Source organism: Puma concolor, chromosome D3 (assembly GCF_028749965.1).
Source record: "Puma concolor isolate L17-30 chromosome D3, mPumCon1.1.hap2, whole genome shotgun sequence".
Lineage (NCBI taxonomy): Eukaryota > Metazoa > Chordata > Mammalia > Carnivora > Felidae > Puma > Puma concolor.
Genome location: NC_141678.1, coordinates 45089193 through 45113969, shown reverse-complemented (window position 1 = coordinate 45113969; position 24777 = coordinate 45089193). Strand labels below are relative to the sequence as shown.

At 47.1% G+C, this 24777-nt stretch overlaps 2 protein-coding genes and 1 long non-coding RNA gene across 6 annotated transcripts in view; 2 read left to right on the top strand and 1 right to left on the bottom strand.

Moving 5' to 3' along the window:
- The window catches only part of GATA6 (GATA binding protein 6), a 32018-nt gene extending 11050 nt beyond the window's left edge, over positions 1-20968 (bottom strand). Inside the window, exons 1-6 of one of the 4 annotated variants that reach the window (XR_015242489.1) lie at positions 20713-20968; positions 18146-19314; positions 13420-13586; positions 9712-9837; positions 8764-8851; positions 8567-8670 (exon numbers count right to left, since the gene is read on the bottom strand). Coding sequence is in view for 3 of the 4 variants with exons in the window: in XM_086682600.1 (XP_086538726.1) it covers positions 8567-8670; positions 8764-8851; positions 9712-9837; positions 13420-13586; positions 18146-19277 (1617 nt within the window). In the remaining variant the exon portion in view is untranslated. Of the gene's footprint in view, positions 1-8566; positions 8671-8763; positions 8852-9711; positions 9838-13419; positions 13587-18145; positions 19315-19806; positions 20680-20712 lie in introns of those variants that run through there. The other 3 variants (XM_086682600.1, XM_086682601.1, XM_086682602.1) reach the window with 3 other exon arrangements.
- Positions 20969-21077: 109 nt separating this feature from the next.
- LOC147575538 (uncharacterized) overlaps positions 21078-24777 on the top strand; it is a 35731-nt gene continuing 32031 nt past the window's right edge. Inside the window, exon 1 of the long non-coding RNA XR_015242491.1 lies at positions 21078-21830. This is a non-coding gene — a long non-coding RNA (uncharacterized LOC147575538). The remainder of the gene's footprint in view (positions 21831-24777) is intronic.
- On the top strand, positions 23209-24765 carry LOC147575540 (uncharacterized; the record flags this gene model as incomplete). The annotated part of the gene is given in 6 exon segments (XM_086683333.1): positions 23209-23424; positions 23517-23594; positions 23596-23667; positions 24070-24176; positions 24239-24388; positions 24390-24765. Coding segments are annotated over 6 exon segments (999 nt in total), but the record flags the coding sequence as incomplete, so codon positions are not given.

Here is a 24777-nt window from a genome sequence, read left to right as displayed (position 1 = left end):
AAATAATTTGTAATCTACAGAGAAACTCTGTGTTCTGAAATGAAGCCTTCTAACCCGAGGCTATATGAGAAGGTGTGTGACATTCTCCCCACACTTATGCTCTACCTAGTATTCTGGCTTTCAGGTTGTGATGATGAGTCACTTATTAAATAAACCACAGTCCTGTGATAAATTGGGTGGACAAATATATCATAAACTATTTAAAGAACGATACAGTTGTGCTGTTTCCTAATATACAGATAAAGGCATTGGATATTAATGTAGCGCAATGCATTTTTAAGGACTCCTCACCATCCTCCCCATAACACACAGACCTGCGCGCATACACACACGTGCACACAACACAGAAAGAGGGAAGTCTGGAAGAGGCCTTGAGATCAAAATGAAAGTATGTAAACCCCACACGCTTACGTGTTCCTTGCCAGGTTGGTGTGTGACTTTCACAGTGAAGGCCGATGTGGTCAGACAGGAACGTGAGTTATTAGAAGGAACTGAAAGAAGAAAGGGAGCCTGGCACATAGGGAGCATGAAGATAAAATGCCAACAAAATATTTACGTTCATGGCTTGTAGCAAGAGGCAAGTGGGATGTTAATAACTGTGATGATTGGTCAGCTCCCTGGGAGTAGTAGCAGGCCGGAGACCTCGGTTCCAGTCCCAGCTTCCACACTGGCTGGTTTTGTGACCTTATGGAGTCACTGCGGATTCTGGTTTGTAAATGAGGCAATAATGACACCTAACTGCAAGACTCTCACAGACCCTTGTGGGAGATTAATCACTTTTCAACTCTGTTTTTATTCATTTAGAAAAGAGTATCGTAGACTATAAACTCTGAGGGAAATGGACACTTGCCTATTAAATGCTTTTCAATGATTTCATAAAAACTAACTAAAGGCAATTGGAACATTCTTAAAAGTTCCACCTAACTTGGCACTCACTGTGTATCAGATCGAAATCACACCCTTAAAAGGCTGTTACTATTGCAACTTTGTGTTTGATACTTTAAGAGAGCTTTTTATAATCACATTAGGGACATCAACCACAGTAAATTTCACTGCCTGTTATTCTTTTATTACCCAATTGACATAGTCTTAGTACCGTAATATATTGTATTTAGAAGTACGATATTGACAAGAAGATTTGTATAATGTGCCTTATGTATTTGGTCGCAAGCAAATCACTTCTCTGGCACCGTTTTCCCACCCGTTTCGGCAGGATGATTTCTGACGCTCAAACCACTAATGAAAATTGGTCAGATTTCTTTAAGAAAATATTATTTTTTCTCTCTGAAGATTTCAATATTGCATAATATCACATATTAATCTAGTATGCCATAATGATAACACTGATGGCCAGACCCGGGTCCAAATCCAAGCCCTGCCTCTTAACATATACACAACCTTGGGCTTGTTACTTTGTTCCGAGTCTCACGCCCCCCTTCACAAACCGAAAATGGAGATAAAACAACATACGTAGAGTGATAATTATGAAAGAGAAAAGGTACCTAAAACACCTGACATGTACAAGTACTTAGAAGCAGACTTCTGCTTTGCTATGTCCAGTATCTCATAAATGATGAAGAATGGAAAAAGGAGAGACTTCTCAGAAGCAAGAGTACAATGATAAAATGCAAGGCTAACACTAATACCCAACTCTCCTGCAACCTAAGGACACCTGTAAAATATTCAGCTTAAGAGATGAGCAGTAGGGGCACCTGGGTGGCTCAGTTGGTCGAGCGTCCAACTCGGGCTCAGGTCATGATCAGTTCAGGTGTTCGAGCCCTGCGTCCAGCTCTGTGCTGATAGCTCAGAGCCTGGAGCCTGCTTCAGATTCTGTGTCTCCCAATCTCTCTGCTCGTGCTCTCTCTCTCTCTCTCTCTCAAAAATAAACATTAAAGAAAAAAAAAAAAAAAAGGGTGAGCAGTAATTTTTTGTCCTGCTCCAGGAGCCTCCTGAACCAGAACTGCTCTGCAGAGTCCAATTCTTCTGAAGGAAAGCAACTCATACCGTTTTTGTAAGTCCTTCACGAATGTACCTTTCAGCTACTTAACTATTGTAGGAATAGTTAATAATGCAGGATCTATTATTTTATGACCAATCATAATGCCATAGTAAATCCAGTGTGAATAATTACTTGGACAAAAAGACAGTGGAGTATAAATTTGCTAATAAAGAAGCTGTGATTAAAGTGGTGTTTTCCGATTTGCAGCATAGGATGCGAATATCAATACACAAATCTACAAAAAGATTTTTAAACATTAACCACTAACCTACAAAGTACATAACCTTTCTCCAGAATGCCTTAAAGATGTTAACTGTTGTCTTAAATTGTTCTTCAGAAGAACATCCAGATATCCTAACAAGTGTCAGTCCCTAAATCACTGCTGTAGCCACAAGCACTATGAGGGCACATTAACTCTTCCAAACCACTTGTAGCCCAACATTTAGCACCATGCAGCTCAGAAGTACTTCTGACAAGGTTGTTGAATAGAGTTATTACCAAGGAGTGACTGCAGTCGGGAAACAGGTCTAGCTAGGCACCTAGCATCCCAGAAGAATAAATGAGGCAGGAATGAAGACACCTATCTCACATCGAGAAAATGACCAAACACAGAGTAAGGCCCACCCTCAAAAACACAGAACCAGCCAGCATCAAATCTGAGATGAGGTCCTTGCCTCAGTCTAAGGAGGTGTGCCTCTCATCGTGGAAGCTGTCTACTACCAGCAACAAACCACAGAGGTGAGGAAACATTTCCTATCCCCAAGACACCATGCCTAACATGTCTCCATTCAGAGGAAGATTCACCCGGCAACCACCACAAACCGTCTTGCCCTGAGAAGCCCTGGAGACAGAGAAACTAAACCCCAGGCCTACATCACATGCCATGAGACCAGAGCACGACACTAGCTCCAAGGGAGGGTTTTTCTAATTACGAAGGGAAACCCTGCTTGTAAAATGTACAAGCGGGAGCATGCTAGCATTTGTTTACATCAATTATCAAAATACGCCATTAAGAATGCTTTAATTGTTGGACTCCAGCAATCCAGAAAAAGAAACACATTTGTCACTAAAGTTGGGTGCTAGACCAAGTCCATCATTTAGAAATGAAGGTACTTGGTGCCCTACTATTGATTTGAGCCAGTTTTCAAAGTGTACTTGCACTCAATTCACCGGCCCCATCTCCTGCCTTTGGCTCCACACCCTACACTCTGTGACACTGGCCACTGAAACTATGTCCTTGAAGTACCTCAGATACCATGCTCTTCCTTCTGGAAAGCTCCATCCCAGGGTTTCCCCTGCAAAAATCCTACCCAACTAATTCAAAAGTACTCTGTGAAGCCATTTCCAACTCTGAGGTTGAATCAACAGCTCCCTCCTTTCGACTCCTACATACTCTACTGTGTCGTTCCTTTAACGCACTTCCACGTCTAACCAGCAGTGAGATCTGTCTACACCTGCTCCCCACCACTACCACCACATTCTAAACAATCTGAGGTCAGATACCTTATTTTACTCCATTGTGAACAGGGCCTCCCATAGCACAATACTATTTAAATGGAGTAATGACCATAAAGCAAGGATTAGTGAGATATAGCTCATCTCCATTTATTTCAACATTATAGAATTTATGAGGACTTCAACATTTGCAGTTTTAATATAAACTTAAGTAAAAAGTTTTTAAAGTTTTAATATAAACTTAAGTAGTTTTTAATTTTTTTCAGTAATTAGTTACAGAACTACCTCTAGGCAGGCAAATATGTTCGGTGATTTCTTATTCCCAGACATTAAGTCTTATTGCTGATTTCAACCCCAAATTAACCCTTCCTGTACCAAAGGAAAGTAAGAGAAATACTTTTGACCTATAAAATTTGAGGATAAAGAGATAAAGCTTATATATATGTACATAATAAATATATATTACATATATAATATATATACCTATTACATATACATATCATATAGGTTTTACATATAAGTAAAGTGTTCTCTAGTTTTGCTAATTTTCAGCTACAAGTCTTAGAGGAATAAGAATATTTTATACTTATTAAATTTTACTTGGGAATTGCTAAAATAGAACATGTTCCCCTATTTCCCTCCTAAATAATAAAAAACAAAACTATAAAATGTAATTTAGTCAATAAATGGAATTCAATGAAAGATTTAAATATTCTCACAATCCAGAGAACATATATATATATATATATATATATATATATATGCCAAAGAAAATCTGTTATCTATTTAAATTAACTAAATACATATTTTTCAGTAAACCTACAGGTGTAAGAAAATTTTAGCATGAAAGACTTTTCTTGGAAAATGTATCTTTAAGTTCAAAGGGTACAAAAATCAAGTTAACACATTTCTTAACACAAGAATTCCAAAGGAACAAACAAGACAGGGGCTATTTTATTATTTTATTTTTTAAATATTTACTTTTGAGAAAGAGTGAGAGAGAGAGAGAGACAGAGCATGAGCGGTGGAAGGGAGACACAGAATCCAAAGCTGGCTTCAGGCTCCGAGCTGTCAGCACGAAGCCCCACGCGGGACTTGAACTTACAAACTGGGAGATCATGACCTGAGCTGAAGTCAGACACTTAACCCACTGAGCCACCCAGGGGCCCTGTGGGCAAGGGCTAACATATACACCTCTAACATATAACCCACCTCTAACATATACACACCACACATACAAAACCTACAACAAAGAGAAACTGAGTCATAATAAAGTAGCTGGGTCAATGACCTGATGACCATCAGAAGGAATGTCTCCTTTCACAAGAGATCTAGTTAAAACACAAATTAGCAACAAGTATATAAAAAGCTAAGACATTGCAGCTTTACGACAAATAAGGAAAGAAATGAGGCTTCAGAGCACCGCAAAAATGATTTCTGTGGCACTTAGACACTTATCAAGGAAGAATGCCAAATGCTGCGTGCTAGGAATCCTGCCCACTCCTTCACTGCTGTTGGGGAGGGAACCCTGGAGCTTTTGCTCACAGCAGCAGCTTCCCTCTCTCCAGAATATTCAGCTCCTGCTGGGCTAGCTCAGAAACCAGCCACAGACACCTGGTGTCCCCACATGAACATGCCCACATGCAGGACAGGGTAGGAACATCAGGATTTAAGAGGAGCCTGTTAGGGGCGCCTGGGTGGCTCAGTTGGTTAAGTGTCCGGACTCTTGATTTCAGCTCAGGTCATGATCTCACACTTTGTGAGTTCAAGCCTTGCATTTGGCTCCTCTGCCCTGACAGTGAGAAGTCTGTATGGGATTCTCTCTCTCCCACCTCTCTCTGCCCCTCCCCTGCTTGTGCAAGCTCTCTCTCTCTCTCAAAATAAATAAGTAAACTTAAAAAAAAAAAAAAACACTTTAAAAAAATAAATAAAAGAAGCCTGCTGGGAATGCGTACTGATCATGTCCTACACTTTCCCAGGGGGGAATTAAAAGGAACAGCAGGTTTGACGTGGACCTTTGCAACAAACATTCTGACTTCCTTGCTGTTACAATCATTAAGATGGACAAGCAGTTATGTCGCCACTTACATCTCAGGTGGCCCCCAGTTCCTGCCTTCCACCGGGAGTATGCCTAAGATTGTCCTTTGTTTTGTAGCTCCGTTGTCCCAATTAAAGTGAAATAACCCTGAACTACTAACTTCCGCCACCTGTGGGCCACAGGGGCCACTGGAGATCAGTGGGATGGACCCATCATCAAAGGAGCCCACCAGGGTGCCGTGTGTACTAGTACCAGGCACAGCCCGGCTTTGCCCACATAACATTTCCCTCACCTGTGGCACTTCCCCAACTCCTAGAAGCATCCAGTCACGACACCGGCTCCCTCCAACATCACAAACTGTGACCAAAATGGGAAAAGGACACATCTTGTCAGCGCAGCCACCTTTCACAAATGCTTTGGCCAGCTGCTCACAGAGGCTCCCCCAGCGTGGTCCTCCTCACAGCTCTCCCAGCCCCTGGCCGGCCGCACACACCCAGGGAAGGCTCTGAAGGTTCTAAGGGGCCACTGAGTACACATAGTGGCACTCCTCGGCAGTAACCCGGCAAGACCATTCAGGTCTACAACAATTATTCCTGGAGAGGGACAGTTTCCAAAGGCAGCCAGCAGATTGCCTTCTGTGCGGTAGGCCTGGTTCCCCACAACAGTCACGTCAGGTAGGGGCTGCTGGAGACATCCGTGATGGACTAACCTTCGAGAGAACCCCGAAAGCCCGGGTGCCTGTGGAGCCCAGGTGGGGGAAGGGTGGGAGGTGAGTCCCTACAGAGGGAAGGGAGGAGGGCAAGCAAGCTGTAGCCCCGGCCGTGAGAAAAGGTGTCACAGAGGCTTGGAGGCTGCTTGGGCTCTGCAAGCTGCCCCCTGGTCAGGTCCACAGCTCGCACGGCCCGGCTCCCGCGGAGGCTGCACAGGCTAAGGGAATGCTGGGGGCTTGCTGCACGAGACTTTGCACGGAACTGCTCTCAAACTCCACCAACCTCCACAATCCTTACTGCTCTGCCTCCTGGCCTCTAGCAGGGAATAGAGCGTTCCTCCAAAGGGCACTGACCGGCAAGCCACCTCCAGCATGCTGAGTCCCAGGTGAGAGATGCCCCCTGAAGCACCCAGAGCTCAGCAGCAGAGCTCCCGAGGTCCCTCTTCCAGGCAGGCCAGAGCCGCAGCCTGTCACTGACTTCCCATGGCTCCTCCCCTGGAGGACAACTGATCAGACTTGCAAATGGTCCCTTCTGGTCAAAACCATGAGAGCAAAACGAACCCCACTCACTGTGGTTCCAAGCCCCCAAAGCCCGACGAGGGGCAAACACCTGTATTTCTGTGCCATTTACCACTCACATTTGGCTTTTTCCATGCTTAAGCTCACCTTAACAAACAAAAGTGACCCGAAGCTGGCAGCGAGCTTCATTTCAGCTGGGAGCGACTGACATCACACTGAAGCCGAAAACCTGGCTGCTACCCTAGTGCTTTCAAAAACCGGTTCATCGTTTTGCCGTATGTAGGTAGCTACTACTACATAGGTGTGGCCTAGGACTTAGGGTGTAATAAAGAACATTCTTAAATAATCTTTATCTTTCCATTTCCACACAGGTAAATGTTCTGTTTACCAGTTTGGACCCTTAAAATTACACCTAACCCTTCTGTTAAAGAAAAAAAAAAATCATACACCAGAGTCCACTTTCATAAAGGCTAGAAACGTTCTTTAACATCTATCTATAACAAACAAAAAACAATGGAAAGGCTTTTTGCCTTGTGAAACTCAACAGACTTCTTGTGTGATTAAAGCAAAAAGCAAAAGCCCAACAGAATTTGGGATGGAGGACGAGAAATATCAAATATAATTTTAAGCAGCCTAAAAAACTTCTTTCATGTCTCATTTTTGCTTATTAAACCATTTGAAATATGACGAAGAGAAAACAGCTCTATGGTTCCCAAACCCCGGTCAGAAGACACCTCGAGGGCAACAGTTTCAATTTCACCTGGGGCGCTCGCTCAAAAACACAACTTTCCAAGCCCCACCCCCAGAGACTCTGACTCAGAAAATCCAGGGTGGGGCCCAGGAATCTGTAGCATTTCAAAGGACCCCAAACAGGGCAAAGCTAAATGTGAAAAACAATTACTAAGTAAACAGGGATTTTAATGCTCGTGTTTTGACTTAAACTAGTCTCGGTGTAATCCTTAAAATCACCGAGGCCCACTCACTGCCACAGTCCTGCAGCCCAGACCTCTTCCGCTGTGGTCTAGGGTGAGGCCTGGTCATTTTTAAAGAGCATTCTGGGTAAATGTGGGAAACACTCGGTAAATGTGGGAAACACTAGGTGCTCGGCAGTTGAGAAAAACGGAGTTTCCGGTCACAGCTTTACAGAAACTGTGATCTTCGCGAAGACCCTTGCATCTCTACCCTCAAGAGCAGTAATTACTCACAACCAGAACTGCTCCCTGGCTTGCGGCAAGGCTGAAATGAGCCTGGGTGCCATGAAGGTGAGTTAGAAGAAGGCAAGGCAGGAGGGCAGTGGATAAAGGAAGATCGGTGAATATAGCAGCACAGCACAAACTGTGATGAACTTTTCTTGGGGTAAATGATTTTATTAAAAAAGAAAAGCGGGGGGAGGAAGAGAAGAGAAGAGAGAAGGGAAAAAAGATGGGAGTCTCTCTATGATAAGCAAAAGCAATTTAAGTGCCATGGGCACTGAGATCTATAAAACCTCTGACTCCTAGTTCTCCTGGTCTACGTTAGAAATACATATATATGGCAGCTCAGATAGAAACCTGCAACTAAAACTCTGGAAAGCACTTCAAAACTTCTTGCTTTTACTTGGGTTAATTTAACCATAAAAAATGATACAGATCTTAATTAAGAGGTTTGTAAAGTACTTACGTTTGTCATTCTGTTGACATTCAAATGTAATCTCCTCTAAAAACTATTCTTAGGTATCAGCTAACTAAACCGAACTGTTGGTTTAGATTATTGTACTACCAGATAAGATAAAATTTGAGATAATAGACTAGAGAGCAAGCGCAACCCCCTAGCTTAGAATGAGTCTACATACTGCTTTAACACTTACCCCTGAGGATGTCGGTTGTGTTGTAGGGGAAGTGTTTTTGCTGCAGTCATCTGAGTTAGAAGAGGTGGAAGTTGGAGTCATAGGAACAGAATTATTGCTACTACCTGCAAATCAAAATTAACCTCATAAACACACACATACTCTACTGTTCAAGTTAGCAGATGCTTTACAATCAAATAGCATTTTACTGTATTTACCAGAGCAAGCTTTTGACTTATTTATGTTCTTAGGTTTTCTTTTCCTGGTTTGAATTCCCTCTTTTTTCATAGCAAGCGGTCGAGGCACCTAAAAAAAATGTTCATATAGGCCTTAAGTTTAACATTATATGGAAGAAAACACAACTTTTAACTAAAGACTCAACATCGGTACTGAAAGCCCTCATTTATAAAAGAAGCTGGCATGAATTTCAGTCCAATTTTGATACATGCGCAACAGATTCCAACCTGGACAAAGGCTACACTTTCCCGATCAAATGCAGATTCCCTCAGAGAGAATGGGGTTATTTGCCAGGGAAAATTTATTCCCTCAACTCACTGTTTATTGTTTTAAACAGCTTCAATTACAGTAAAACCAAGAAGTACATATTTTTATTTCAAAGAGATCATGTGTTCTCTCTCTCCTACACATACAAGGTTAATTTCCTTTTTAAGATTAATGTGTTTATAATATTTCGTGCTATGCTTAAAATGAGTAACAGAATGTTGCTAACTATAACTACCAAATATATTATTGCTCCTTTGCATAAAAGTACTTGCTGCATTCCCCAAATGTCAAAGATATAGTTATTGTGCATTTCTAGTTGGTTCCATGCCTTTTTTTCCTTTGAATATACAGTTTTTTAAAAAGGTTACTACCATGTTGTTGACTCTAAAATGCACATTTTTCACATTTTAGTATTTCTAAAATTGGGATGTCTTACAATGGATGTGTGTGACAGTTCAATTGGCAGTATTTTTTGTTTCTTACTAGTATATGAGATAATAGTTTATATTATAATTAATAACATCCTAAATTCAAAAACATGTACATAGGAAATCAGATTTTTCACTTTCATCCCCTCTCCTTGGCTGATTTTTTTCTTGACTAAAACCATGTACAAATAAGACCCTAAACACGTATACACATGAGCAGAATATGCGGCATACCCCATGGAGCTTCATGTAGAGTCCACAAGCATTGCACACAGGTTCGCCTTCAGCATTTCTGCGCCACAAAGTGGTGGTTGTGGTGTGGCAGTTGGCACAGGACAATCCAAGCCGCCGGGAGGAAGGCTAAAAAGTAGCACAAGACAGTAAGTGCACAGGTATAAGTGATTTTATGTATATGCTATGTACATCCATGCAGCGTGTCCCTGTCATCAACAAGCATGTACTTTATTATAAATCAAAGGTCCCTTGGGAAAAGAATTTGAAGGGTAATTAGATTGACCTTTCTGGACCAAGAAACTGGAGTTTCAGGGGCAGTGCTCCATCCCACGTGTGTGTTTGGTTTGCTCCAGCATATTAGCGTAGATGATAGAATAACCAGAACGAAGTCACAATGTTGGCCAATAACTGTGCTCACTGTTGTCAGAGGTCTGAGATAGAAGTCATGAAATGCAATCACAAATCACAAATACCTGCCAGTGTTCTTAAGTGGCTTTGTGCAGTCTCCACTTCACCTGGAAACTAGAGATAACCACGTCTATTTCTCAGATAAATCCAGAGAAACAACCCAAAAACTTTAGAAGGGCCTATATATGTTATACTGATAGGAACGGATCTTGGAAAATGTACAATGTTTTTATAAAGAAATATATTTTAATACATGTCTTATAATTATCACGGTTGACTGCTGAGCTTTTGTATTATTCATTTTACAAAGGATAATTTTAATGCTGGCATTACCTTACATACAGTGATAGGGATATATTTTCTTCACCCTATCAGTACAATACCCAACTTTTGTTCATACAAAGGATTAAATGGTATTATCAGAAAGGGCACTGTCATTCTGATTTCCATGTTCCCTTTATGCCTATAATATCTTTAAAGGGAATTCATCTCATCTAAATTATTATGTGTAAGTTATAAAGAGATTATTTAAGCTAGTAAAAGTTACTCTCCAAAATGCCAAAATCTAAATTTGTTATTGAATTACCTAGAGAGGCAACTAAAAAACAGTGCCATGACTTCAGTAAACAAGCTGTGAGGAAAAATCCAAGGACCAAAATAAGTTGAAAGTTAACAGAATTTGGGAAGTTAGCTACATAGATTAATTTCACAAAGGAATAGTTTTAAAGAATGTATAACAAAAATATGAATTGAGGGTGTACTGAATATTCAGATGAAAGGACAGATTTTTCAAATCCTTTGCTGGCAAATTTAAAAGATAAAACTGAATTTTCCATTTACAATTCACATCCTATTGTATCACTTTCACATTATTCTTTATAGACAAGTCATAAAAACAAAGAGACACTGGTAGTAAGCCTCTTAGCGCTACAACATTTTTAAGAAGTCAGTGCTAAGAAAAAATAGATTTGACTTTTGGTTGAAGTGAATATGCTTAGCTGACAGGCAAACTATTTGGGGAACTGCTTTGCTAAAACAATAAAAACACAGAAAATCTTACGCATCGGGGTTTTTTTTCTTTTTTCTTTTATGGTTAAAATAAAATAATTTCCTAGGAGAGCACTGCTTTCTCTGTGTAAATGTGAAATCATTAAACAAAGGACAAGAAGGTTCATTTTATAAACAGGTCATTTATGACAGTTTCCAGTGGAATTTGAAGCCAACGTGAAGTAAACTTGTTATCAGAATTTGCCATTATAACAAAGAACTTTATGACTGTCAACTGCAAATCATAAGTGAAGCCAGTCTCCATAAACATGTGAAATGAAGGTGAATGGGTTATAAAAGTTCCTTGTAACAAATGATCTCAGTTATATTCATCACTGACAAGGAATTCAAGTTACACCATAAATCTCTTATTTTGCAATATATTACAAGTTCAAATTCACAGTGATTGGTTCTGTACTGCTGGCTAAACAAACTTGGGTTCAACATTCTGAGAACTAAGCTAGATCCATCAAAACCATAAATAAGAAACTCACAAGAACTAATTGATGAACACGCCCTTCCATTGGTATCATTTATAACCCATTTACAAAGCACAATGGCTGACCTTGGTCACTGCCAAAACACCTGCCACACAGAAGGAAAACTAACAGATTCAGAGATGTTAAAAACTCTTTTCTGCTAACAGTTATTTTTACCAGTAAGTGTGCAAAATGGCACAATCTAAATATGGATGTTACTATATCAAATTTAGAATGCAACTAGAACCCAAAAGGCTACTATTCTATCAGTATTTCCTTCAATCTCAAGAAAATGTCGTCTTGCTGAACTCAGCTAGTATTCAGCTCAGTGTGCCTTTCAAAAAAAAAAAAATCAGTTTCACTGTTCATACACGGAAACAGGGAACTTCCCTGGAATATTTTCTGACCACTACTTTTTCTTTTTTGAATATGATGCGTAAGAAATGAAAACCATAGGGAGTCAGACGCTGAAGTTGAGGATGCCCTTTGAAGACGATTGTTAAGCTGCAGGAGGCTATATAACAAGTTTAAGGCACATACGCACGTTAAATTAACCTCAGCCACTTTATTTTAAATGCATTAAAAACAAAACAACCATAAAACTAATTGCTTCTCTTTAAGGTGTCAGACTTCCATTGTGATGCAATTTCACCCTAATCTATTTAACACAAACAACATGTGTAGCATTTGTTCCTGCTAATTAGAGTATAACAATTAAATAAATTACTTGGATACTTAAGACGTCTGGCATCTCACTGTAAAATATTTTACTTTAAAAGGTATTAAGAGCCTGAGTGCTTGGTTAAACAAATGTTAGCCTTACAGTGGGGCCTGTGAACATTTTCATTTATTCTCTCTAATCACTACGGCAGTAAATGCCCTCTCCTAAAACCACACCTAACAATAAAGGATTTTTCCCTGAAGAAAATCAGAATTCCCATAATTTAAAACGTAGTTAAAAATGTGTTTGGATTGGTGAAAATCCCCAACTTGAGAAGAACATGACTGCATTTTTCTCTCAAGTTCTATGTAGTTTTCTGAACAGCCAGATTTCAAAATAACTAAGGTTAAATTTTCATCAAACTCAAAGACAATCCAAAAGAGGGATGGAAATGGGGGCTAAAATCTGTCTCACTCCCAGAAGAGGTAGAAGGGACCCAAAGGTATAAGGAACAAAATCAAAGGAACCCAGGACGAGGCTGTGGAGAGTAAGGGAATGTGGATTTGCAGTTGTCATGTTCTATGGAGGGTGAGGGGGTATAAACCAGCACAGTTTTCCATAATAAAATCCAAACCACACCAAAGAGTACACAGAGAAAAAGATCTTCATCTGACCTGGGTCGGTATACTCAGAGGTTACAGTCATGACCAATTTCTTGTGTCTCCCTCCAAAATATTCTAGGGCATTTACAAGTACATCTAGATTTATATAAATATTGACTTTTGTGTATTTTGAAAATGGTAGCTCCCTACACCTTCCCCCTCCCCCTTTTATAGACATCATTTCCTACGTGTAAATGTGGGGAAAGGCTGTCTTCGTTCCCCAGACGCTGGTTTCGGGACGACCTCCACTCGGGCGCGCGCGGGCGAGCGCTCAAGTGGCCGAGGAAGGAAGGGGACAGCTGGGTTCCCGCGCTCCGGCAGACCCTGGCGGCCCCGGGCCGCGCCGCACCTGTTCCCGCGGGGGGCGCCCGGGGCGAGCCGGAAGCGCCCGGGCGGCTGGAGGAGCGCCGCTCGGGGCCCGGCCGCAGGGGAGGGCGGCGCTCACACTCACCACGCGCTTCTGCGGCTTGATGAGGGGCCGACTGAGGCCGTTCATCTTGCTGTAGAGGCCGCAGGCGTTGCACAGGTAGTGGCCGGTACCGTCCCGCCGCCACAGCGGCGTCTGGATGGAGCCGCAGTTCACGCACTCACGGCTTTCAGGCAGGTCCTCCAGCAGGTCTGCGACGAGAGCGGGGACAAGAGGCTGGGTGAGGTCGCGCTGCTCCCTGCCCTCCCCGGGCCCCCCCGGAAGACCCCCGGTAGCCCTGGCCGCGTGCTGGCGACGCGCTGCCCGCCTCCCCGCCCGCGCCCTTCCCCACGGATCTTTCTGCTCCGCAGCCAAGCCAGGAGCCGGCTGTGGTCACTATTGCTCTGGTTCAGCATTTGTCCAATACTTCTGCAGCCCTGGGAGTGACCAGTAAAACCCCAGGAAAGGAGCAGGAGGATATGGTGCTGAAGGCTGAGTCCCAATCATCCTCCTTCTGTCTCCAAGGACCTCGGAATTGAGATGAGCTGTGGGGAAGTCACTTTGGGTCCCCTGACCCCTCCTTTGGGGCTGTTCCCAAGCGTTTCAAAACTGAAATCTATCTTAATTACAGTGTGCCACTTATCAAAACTGAGCAAGCCATACAATATCAACACGGATCACTGACCCCTGCAGCAACCCACAAATATCCTGGGACAGAGTAGGGCCCAAGTAATTTTTTTATTTCTATAAATCCCAAGTCACTTTTATTTAAAGTATTTACTATATCTGCCCCCTTCCTTTTCTTAAAAAAAAAAAAAAATAATAGACAAGTGAAATGAGAAATACTGTTCTTGAGCACTTTATCGATTAGAAAGTGACTCAGGTCTCCTAAGGGGAAAAAAAGACACCAACATTAACACACAGAGATAAATGTTAAGTTTTATGTTCATGCCACAAGGACCGAACACTAAAACATTCTGACTTCCACGTGGGTCTAACTGCTTCTATCTGCAAAATTTCTACAAATGATTGCTATTTTACTGATTCAAACATTATTAAAACCATTTCAGTGCTAAATAAAACTGTTTCCTATTTTCCTACACTAAAACTTCAATTCATGCAATCGATCTAAATTGTGTTTATGTCATTTTGCTATTTGGGTGGTTTCTGGTGTTTACAACTAACCTAAACCTGTTCATAACCAAAAAAAAAAAAAAAAAATCTTGAAAATAAATGGTTGTAACATTTATTACATCTGCTTAAATTGATTACCTATGAAAAAAATTGATTAACTATGAATGTACAAGTACTATCTAAAATGAGATAGGTACAAAAGACAAATAAAATAAGATAGGTACTTATTAATTAAATAAGTACTTTTAAAATAGACTTTGTTAAAAAATAAAAATATCCTTCTGTTTAGGGTTATTTATAGAGGATTTAAATGTCCGAATTTGGCTTTCTTTAAGAAGCATTTCTGAATCAATTTTTAAAATAAATAAACATTACATTTTAAAGTTTTATTTGAAGTTGTGTGCTAGCAAACCTTTCTATTCCTTCTCATTCCCAAGCAATTTACAGCTTGTTTCTACCACTCTACTTGTAAAGATATTTAAATGTGTCTTTGGCATGAATAGTTTTTAATTCCATTAATACTATTTGCCCTACAAAACAAGTCTCCTTCCTCCTCAAGAAATAAGTTTAAAAGAAACTAGCATCCTACATAACTGGAGTTCAAAGTTGTCATGGGGATACAGCAACTTACAACACATCACAAAGATTTATTCTTCTCCGCCCTAAAAGCCACTATTGACTACGGTAATCAGTAAAATGCTCAGGACTTCAAGGACACTGAAGTTAAACACGGTATTTGTCTTAGTTGTTGACTTTAAAATGTTACCTATCAGAGACCCTCTCGATAGAGGAGTGGGGCATTCCCTGGAGAACCCAGCCCTATGCCTGGCCTCCTTCCCCCAGGCTGGAAACAATAAAGACTCCCAGAAGACAGCGTGAACACTCCAGGTAAATCTCTTTAGTCATCTGAAAACCCAAAGACAAAACTTAAAGTCCACTCTGGATAAATAAAATTTCCAAAGTTTGTTTATTTTTAATTAAATCAAATCTACAGCTCCCATTTTCTCCCTACCGCTTACCCAGCAGCTACAATCCTTTGACTAAAATAAGAAAACTTTTTTTTTTTTAGCAATTACAAAATCTTGATTGTGCTAGACATTCATTCACCAGTTTCCCCATCTACCCTCACCCCCACAATTCATTATCGTCTCCCAATGCGATGACTTGGGATCCCCGGGGGAGAAAAAGGCTGTGGGGAGAGGGGCACAGCCAGTGAATGCCGTCGCAGGACCCTGAAAATAATGGAACACAATTCGGGAGCTCAGGAGGGCGCTGGGCTCCAGGACTGTAGCGCTGTGAGGACTCCCCCCAGGACTCCCTACCACCTACCCACCATCAAAATCAGGGAGAGGTGTATGGAGCACGTTCCCAGAGGCCTCCACACTGTGTAGGTAGAGAGAGCTCAGCGCTAAGGTTTAGCCCTGCTGTCTGCCTAAATCTATTAAAGAGTGCCTTCAAAAATAGTCTGTTTAAAAAAAGAAAAAAATCGAAGCGGAGAGGCAGGGAATCTAGCTAGGAAGCTGGGAGGAGAGGTTTTGGAGGTCAAGGTTTCTCTAGCAAGAGAACACCTGTGAAGACGACCGAAATGAGAGGTCTTTTGCCTCCCCCAACCCCAGACTGGCTGATTCTCAGTAGCTTCCTGACTTAAAAGACTCTATGCAGAAGCTGGGTGTTCCCAAGCCCTTCCTAGTTTTGGGTTGTTGTTAGTGAAAGTTAGTGAAAGGATAAGCTAGGTTTAAAATGAAATTTGTAACTTGCCTACTATTGCACCTTACTGCCTCTGAAAAGCTTTTCTATACAAAATAAGTTTCTTTAAAACATCCAGTGACTCCGATTATGACTTTTGGGCTACTTCTCTTTCTGTCCTGTGAAATGCTGGAAGACTAGGGGAAGAAGGGCATGGAGACTACACTAAGGTGTGTCAGGAGATAAGTAGAGCTGCAGGATCCAGCTCCCACTGCGTTGCCCCTACCCAACCCTACACACTCTTTTGGATTCCCCTCTGGATTCCCGACTGACAAAAGCCTCACCCTAATCACCACCCCCCTTCCCATGCTTTGAAGATTCCTCACCTCCCAGTCTCTCAGCTCCAGCCAGGGAGCCAGCCACGGGTTCCTGTGCCACAGAAAGGGTGACAGCGCTCTGTCTCAAGTCTATACTCAACAGGGCCCTCCCTACCCACTCTACACCACAGTGAAGACAGTCTCCAGGGCCAGCTTCCCAGAGGAAAGCAGAGGGAATTTTGAGACCAGAGCCTTAGAAGAGGTAGAGAAAGAGAGGGAGGGCTTGTTACCAAATAACCCATTGCCCCCTCCCAGTGTTACCAGGAGGGCTTTTCAAGTCAGATCCTTCACTTTCAGGCCACTGCCATTTCCAGTGTGTCTTTTGAGTACAAGGTTGGCAATTCCTCAGTTGATCCTAACTAAGTAGGGGCCCCAGAAGACTTGTCCCAAAACCGAGCACTGAGGCTCCCAGGAAAAGCCCAGACCTAGGGTGTGAGGACACCAGTTAGGATAATTTAAGCTGACATGCCTCCTGCCTCTTTGCCACCTCAGTGACTCCCACACCTCGCCTCAAACAAACAGCCCCCCCCACCCCAAAAAAAGTTCTGTCTTAGGAGTCTGTCAGTTTATCAAACGGGTTAAACACAAAGCGAGAGACCTGTAAAAGCACCACAAAGTACCCAGAACACTGCAGCAGCTGAGAACAGAAGCCAGAGTGGTCAGGCCAGGTTAACACAGTTCATAACCTCCTCTGCTTGAGCAGAAAAAATGGGGTGTTTCCAGGTATTTTTACAACTGTGTTTTCCCAGTTCACCCAAAATTGCCCCCAGACATTGGAATGAAAGTATGGGTGGCATGGAAAACTGGTGAAAAATCGGTAGGCTGAACTCTGGAGGAAAAACAGATGTGGGAGTGCCAGGATCCCTGGGTCCCAGCCTGGCAGGGGCAGACAGGGGCAGCAGCCCCAGACACCACGGCCCAGGTGATGTCCAACCAAAGGGCCTCTCCACCAGCTTTCCCTCGGGATAGTCAGAAGGCTGACCAGCCCAGGTATCCCCCTCTTTTCTCCCTCCCACTGCAGGGGAAGCCAACTTGGTCCTTAGGTCCTTTTCCACTGTGGGGCTCTTAAATACTCTCCTTGAGGAAAACACAATTCCTCCCCTCTGGAGAGCTGAACTGGGTGAGACTGTGTTTTAGGAGAGGGTGAATCAAGGGCCCAACACTCCCCTAAACTTACCCACCCCAGTAGAGTCTCCTTCTCCCATTTAGGCAAATTAGGGTCTGTGACAGATCTCAGGCCCTGTCAGTTCCTTCCCTGGCTTTTTTTTCTCCAATTGCCCACCCCATTCACTGTTAAAGTCCCTCGAGCTTCTCCAAGGCACTGAGATGAATACGCGCACCTTGTCTCCTTCGTGGAAAGGAACTGAAACAATCCGCAAAATAGAAGCACTTCATCAACACTGCCAGACTCTGGGTGGCCCTGCCAAAGTTCTGCAAATCCGGCCTGGGGCCAGGCGGACCTCTAGGCACCCAGACAGAAGAGCTCTAAAAACAAGGCCCAAGTCAACCAGCTGCTCCACACCCTCCCACAGGCCCCAGCGCTTCAGGCCCCCGGGCTGCGGCGCGCCCCTTACCTGCACTGGGGCCCCGCGGGACCGGGAGCGGGGCTCCGGCACGGCTCTGCAGGCTGTGCAGGACTGGGGTCTCGAAGGGTCCTGCGGGCCAGGCGGGAGTCAGCGGCGCACCCACGTAGGGCGAGTAGGGGTTCGGGTGGTGGTGATGGTGATGGTGGTAGGTCCCGTTCAGCGGCCGCGCGGCCGACAGCGAGCTGTACTGGTGCTCGCGGCCGCCCATGGCCGCCAGGCTGCCGCCGCCGCCGCCGCCGCCCACGCCGCCAGCGCCACCGCCACCCGCCGCCGCGTAGCCCCCGGGGTCCCGCGCCGCGCCGTTGGCCACGGGCGGGCTGGGCGAGTAGGGGAAGCGCGCAGAGACGTGCGCTGCTGCCGAGCCGGCGCTGCCGGGCCCTGCGGCCCCACCGCCGGCCGCGCCGCCCGCGCTGCCGTACGGGGGGCTGTCGGCCGAGGCCTGAGGCCAGCCGGGGTGCGCGCCGGCGCCGCCCGCGTGGTTGGCGGGCCCGCTGCCCGCCCCCTGCAGGTACGGCAGGCCCGGTAGCATGGAGCCTACGCGGGTGGTGGGCACGTAGACTGGGGAGCTGGCCGCGGCCGCGGCCGCTGCGGCGGCGGCTGCCGAGTGCACGAAGCCGCCGGGCGCGCCGTCGTAAGCGGCCGGCCCCTGGCTGGAGAGGGCGGCGAGGGTCTGGTACATCTCCTCGGGCTGCTCGGGGGCGAAGGGGCTCAGCTTGGCGCCGCGGCTGGACCACAGCAGCTTGCTGGCTGTCGCGGCCTGGTCGAGGTCAGTGAAGAGCAGTAGGTCCTCCCAGCTCGACAGGGCGCTCCCGGGGCCTGCGACCCCGGGCGCCGAAGGTCCGTGGGGAGCCCCGAAGGGATGCGAGGCGTATGGGCTGAGCAGCAGCGAGCGGGCCGGGGGTCCCGCCGCTGCCTCCGTATCGAGCTGAGGCGTCCTGCAGTTGCTGGCGCCGCCGGGGCCACGCTCCCCACCCCGGGAGCAGCAGGAGGAGGAAGAAGAGGAGATGGGGGAAGGCGGCGTGGAGGGCTCCCGCGCTGGAAAGGCTCCGGAGTCGCTGGCGTCGGCAGCCGCGGCCCCGAAGCGCTTCGGCAGGCACCAGCCGCCGTCAGTCAAGGCCATCCACGGTCCGGCGCCTCTCCAAGCTAACTTCTAGTTCCTGAGGCGGGGTGAGGGGAGGCAGGGACGGGAGGAGAAATCAAAAAGGGTTACAAACGCGCAGGCCACACATCTCACTCTACTGCCTTTTCTAGCTAATGAGATTTCTCAAACATCCCGTTTCTGCCCTGGGCGCGGGGTTTGGGGGAAGGAGAGGGCAACGGAGCCTGGGCAGTCTCCGCCGGGTCCTCCCAGGACCGGGATATCCGCCCTCCCGTGCCTGCACCACTTGGGTCCCCTCGTCCTCCCGCCCACCCTCTCCGCAGCATCCTTCATCTGCGGCGCGCTAGATCCCAGGGTGACGAGAAGCCTGGCGGAGGTTTCCCTTCCGCCCCAAAGTGGTTCCCTCTCGGCCGATGACACACAAAAGAACTTTTGAAGTAGTTGTGCTGGTCGGCGCTGCCTTGTCCCGCCTCGCTACACGTGCCCCTAGCCCGGAGTGCCTCCGTGTGAGGTCTACCCGCGTGAAAATCGTTAGCGTAAGCAAGGCAACCTGTCCCCGAAAACGAAACCGCCGCGTTCTCCCACACTGGCTTTCCCAGAGCTTCCCCGACTACGCTTGATGGGACGCAGTGCGAGCTCCAGAGAGAAGCGCAATTCAGCCCAGGGAAGGTGGGGCGCCGGGGCGGAGACGACAGTCTCTGACCTTCCGGGCCCAGGCACTGCTGGCTGCCCGCGGGGCCCGAGTCTCACGCCCAACACTAGTCCCCGTGGCGCCGCACACCTTAGACACGGCTCGAGTTTGCACCACCAGCGCGTGCGCTCACGCCGGCTGAGCCACCCCCTCCCACCCTGTGGTCATCCCCAACCGCGGAAAGGCCAGACCGTTCCGGAATCGGACGTAGCGGGGTGGAGCGGAGCACAGAGGAGGGGGAAATGCAGGGTTGGGGGGGGGGGGGTGCGTGTGAGACCGCCCCGGAGCCGAGGCCACCCCAAAGGGGAGAGCAGGAAGAAAGACGGGGAGACTCGGAGGGAGTGGGGAAGGGAGGCGAACTGCAGCCGGGAGGGCCTCCTCGGAGCTACTTTTCCAAATCGCTTCGTCTCATCGGAGATAACCATACTAAAATTAATGCCCACACACAAACCCGGGCCAGATAGCAAGAAAGAAGTCTCTCTGCTCGCCTGACTGCCGGCTCCCGCCCCTTTGCGCCAGATAACTCGGAGATAAGGCTGTGCGCAGATAAGCGCTTCAGGGAGAGGAAGAGACAGCAGAAGTTGGTCCGCGGTGTCCCAGGAACCTGGGAGCCGCTACAGTCGGCCGCGACAGGAGAAGGAAGACGCCCTCAGAGCCGACCGCGGCCCGCAGAGGGCCGGAGAGTCCGGGGCTGAAGGGCCCGTGACGGGTGGGGGGTAGGGAGAGGAAAGAGGGGAGCCCGAGCAAGAGAGGAAGCAGCCGAACCTCGGGTGCGCGCTGCGCATGGAGAACCGCCACCGCGGAGACCGCTCTTGAGCGCGGAGAGAGGCTGAGGGCGCCGGCAGGCAGGCGCGAGTCCGGGGTCTGCCCGGCGCTGCTGGTGAATAAAAAGGAGAGAGGAGGCGCCTCTTACTGCTCTGCCGGAAAACTGCAGCCTGCGCTCCTGATTGGACTCACCGAGCCTTAAACAAACAGCGCTCGCCGAAGGGTGCCAGGCTGTGGGTCGGAACTGCGCTGCGCGAGCAGCTGGGCGCTGGAGGTGAAGAGGAGGAGGAGGAGCAGGAGGGAGTGAGGGGAGGAGAGAAAAGAGGGTGGGGAGGGGACCGCGGGCGGCGGGGGGAGGGGAACGCGCCGCCAGGGCAGACAATGAGCGCCGCTCAGCCTCCGGTTGTGGGCCGAGCCCAGAGTACCTTCCCGGGAGTGGGGGCGAGCCCTTCGAGGGGGCGCAGAGCCCTGGGACGCCCGGGGAGGGGCGGAGGTGGAGGAACGCTTGACCTGGCTGGCGACCCACACCCATCCAGCGGCGCAGCACTTTCCTCCGCCCCCAGTTACACACGCACTCACGGGGGCGGGTGGGGGGAGCAGTGGCTGTGCAAAGCCCCGCGCTGCCCCCGCGGCGGGAGGGATGCGCCAGCTTTCGGGTCAACGTGCCCCCCAGAATGAGGGGGAAAGTGCTTTGCTCTTCGGGCCTGCCCCGTTCTTCTGTCCACGTTAGAAGAGTTTTTGTTGTTCTGCAGCTGTATGGGACTGACCTTAAACTTTCCCCGACCTCTTCTCGAGACCCTGGGGCTCGGGTCGTAGTGGCCACCGGGGATCGAGGATCCAAATATATGGAAAAGAAGGAACTCCAGTGCCCAGCTTCTTATCTCTACCCTGCTTTTAAGAAACAGACTATAAATTCCCAGGAGGTTTCGGGAGTTCACGTCTGCACTCACCAGCTAACCTTTGGGAAAAACCTTTTGATTCGGGGTCCTGGTGTACTTAAAGGCTAGTCCCTGAAGGTGCGCGTGATGGAAAAAAGGGCTTCCACCCCAGTCGCGCCCCAAGATGCTCTCCAAGTTTTGGTGTCCCGTTTGCTCTGAGCTTATCCTGGAGAATTTCAGGTAAGTCTTGGATAAGTCATTGGAAAGGGGGAGGGGGGTCAACTTCCCTGGACCCAGCGGGAAGTACCGCTTCCCCACCCCCACCCTCACATACACACCCCTTCTTCTCTCCCTCCAAATGGTTATCACAACTGTGTACAAACTGATATGGTCCTGAGCCGGCAAAGGGACTGGAAATGAACGTCGCAGGGTTATCAGCGCCGATCTGTCAGCAGCGAGGCGCGCGGCCGCAGGTTGGTCCGCAGGAGCTGTGATATATGTCTCGCTCCCTTTAGCGCACAAAAACATTTCTTCCGACAGACGTGACCCCAGAAGGCCGCGGAGAGAGAATTTTAACTAGGGCAGGAGGAGTTGCTTTGTGAGAATGGATTTTACAATTTTTTTCCAGGTAAATCGAAGTAAATGATTTTCTAAAGGTCAGTCTCCCTGAAAGCATTTGGGCGCGCTCTCTCTCTCTCTCTCTCTCTCCTTTTTTAATATTGTGTTTTTCCAGTTGGAAAAGGAAGACAAGACTAAGAGAGTTGAACCGGGGTAGGTAGGGACATTGTAAAATATGGTTTAGAGAGGTCGTGAGACTGAGTCGCTGAAAGTATGTTTCCTCACTATAATAGTGAGCTGTGAACCTGTGTATTGTAAGGAGAGAAGGGGACAGACCCTGGCAATGAGGGGGAGGAGGTCGCCGAATCGAGGAAGTCGAAGAGAGTTCTTTTTTTAATTTTTTTCCGTTCTTCGTTGTAAATTGCTGCTAAACACTTCTGACTTTTAAATTGCTACTAAGACGGTCCATAAACCGTTCTCATCCAATTTAGTCACTTTTATTACATTCCTCTTTGCTTCCCCCAATCACTGTGGCGGTTCCCAGTTTCGATGTGGCCACAATCGGAACCAGTGAAGGTAGAAAACTCTGGAACAGAGATCGGCAACCGGAGCAGGATTCAGGGGCTTTAAATTTTAACCTGAGTTCGATCGAATGGGACTGGCAGAAGAGCTGACCTGGCGTCCGCCTGCCACTTAACTCCGACCAGGGCTGAAAGCTACTTTCTTTTGGGTTTTTCGTGAGTTTCCGACCAAGTTTTTAACAGACTCAGTTTTTTCAGAAGCTCATTTGTAAGCAGTTACAGAAACGTTGTGGACATTTGATTTTCTTTGGGGCCAACTGTTGCCAAGTGTTTCTCAGTTTTACTCTTAAAAGCAAAGGTTTTTGTTGTTTTTTTTCTTAATTCATATCTCAGTGAGGTGATTTCTAATGCGGACGAGTTTTTAAAAATCCTCTGGCTAAGTTAGATTCCAGGATGTGAACGGCCTCCAAGCCTGAGCCCTGAGAAGACCCAGACCCGAACCTGATTCCTGTTGTGTGTGTTTCTTTATATTAGGAAGTATGAAGGTGTCTGAATTTCCTTGGACAATAGCTAAGCCCCCAGGGACGTGCTTTCCCCGCAGCTCCGCAGCAGCTGAACGAGGGTGCACCGGCCCTGACACCGCTGGGACAGACCGTGACCGACCCCACAACGTGCGGTCTCAAATGGCTGGAGAAGGCGCCCGGGATTTTACCTTCCAGATTCCCAATCTCTTTTTAACATTGCCTAAAACAAGGGTGGGCAGTTGCAATTTGCTCCTTTGCACGGTCACAATTTTTTTTTGACTGGTTTTCCAACTAAAGGAGACAAGGGGTAGTAAAATGGTTTTTCTTTTTTTTTCTTTTCAGTTCGCTTAAAAATAAAACAAAACCGTTTAACCCGTAGAGTTTATCCAGACAACAAGCTAAGGCTGCCTGACCCATCCAGTGTACCATTTCCCCAATGCATTGGATTTGGCCCTGGGGAAAACACCCCCGGAAGTAGTGGCACATTTTCAAAGCCACCCCTAAGGGACCCTGGGTCCCGCGCTTCCTTGGAGCACACCAGCTGGTCCAGAAAGGAGGGCAGAATAGGGATGCGGAGGGAAGAAGTGCACCCCAAACTAGGGAGGAACCCGAGAGCTGGAGAAGTTCCCCCATAATTCCCCAGTGAATAGGCTGCTAGAAGTTCTATTCTCTTCGCGGTTTTTTCTTTATCTTTTTCCTTTCCTTTTCCTTCCGTCTGTCTCCTTTTTGAGGAGATTTACTAAACTGAAACGAAATTATTTCTCCCCGGACTATTTAGACTCGAGGAGGGGCCCCTCTGGAGTGAGCCTTCCGTCCTCAAGCCGCCCTCCTCGCCCTCGGAGAGGTGCTGGCTCCGTAATGCGACCTGTCCCCAAGGCTGATTTATTTGGGCTGCGCCACACTACTATTTGCGATTCGAATCCAGCCGGAATCCGGCAGCCAATTGGGCAGGGGGCGGAGGCTTTGCTGCCAAATGCGAAGGGGTGTTTGGGAACCCAGTGGTGCTCTGTTTCCAGAGGAGGGCGAGACCCGGGTGAGGACCGAGAAACGACACGCCTTTACCCGCCCCCCGAAACCTTAAGCTCAATAAGTTGTCAGTTCACAAAGCTCCCGGCTGCTCCAGCGAGGTTTCGGAAAGAAAGAATACAAAGAATACAATTTCTGATTTAAAACGTAGTTTTAAATTGAGAGTTTTAAAAAAGATCCCTGGGGCCTTCTTGCCGTTACCGTATTTCTTGCTGTCCCTGGGACGCTTTTGACGAAGGACACGGGTCGCCCCGGTGCCCCCACCCCAGCCAGCATCCTGCCCCAATAGTCGGGTTGGGGCGGCCTGTCCCCCGGACTCAGCGGCTGCCAATCCAATGCAAGCGCGTCCAGAGAGTCCAGGCGGTGTTTGGGGTGGGGGAGGGCGGGTTGTCTCTCTCTCTCTCTCTCTCTCTCTCTTTTTCTTTAATTCGCGGTAGCCCAAAACACTCTTTAGGAAAGTCAGGTGGTGGCGGCGGGAGCTCGAGAACTGCGCAGCCTAGAAAGCCGGGTCGCCCCCACCCCCCACCCCCCGTCCGGCTCCCCGCCCCCTCGCCTCGC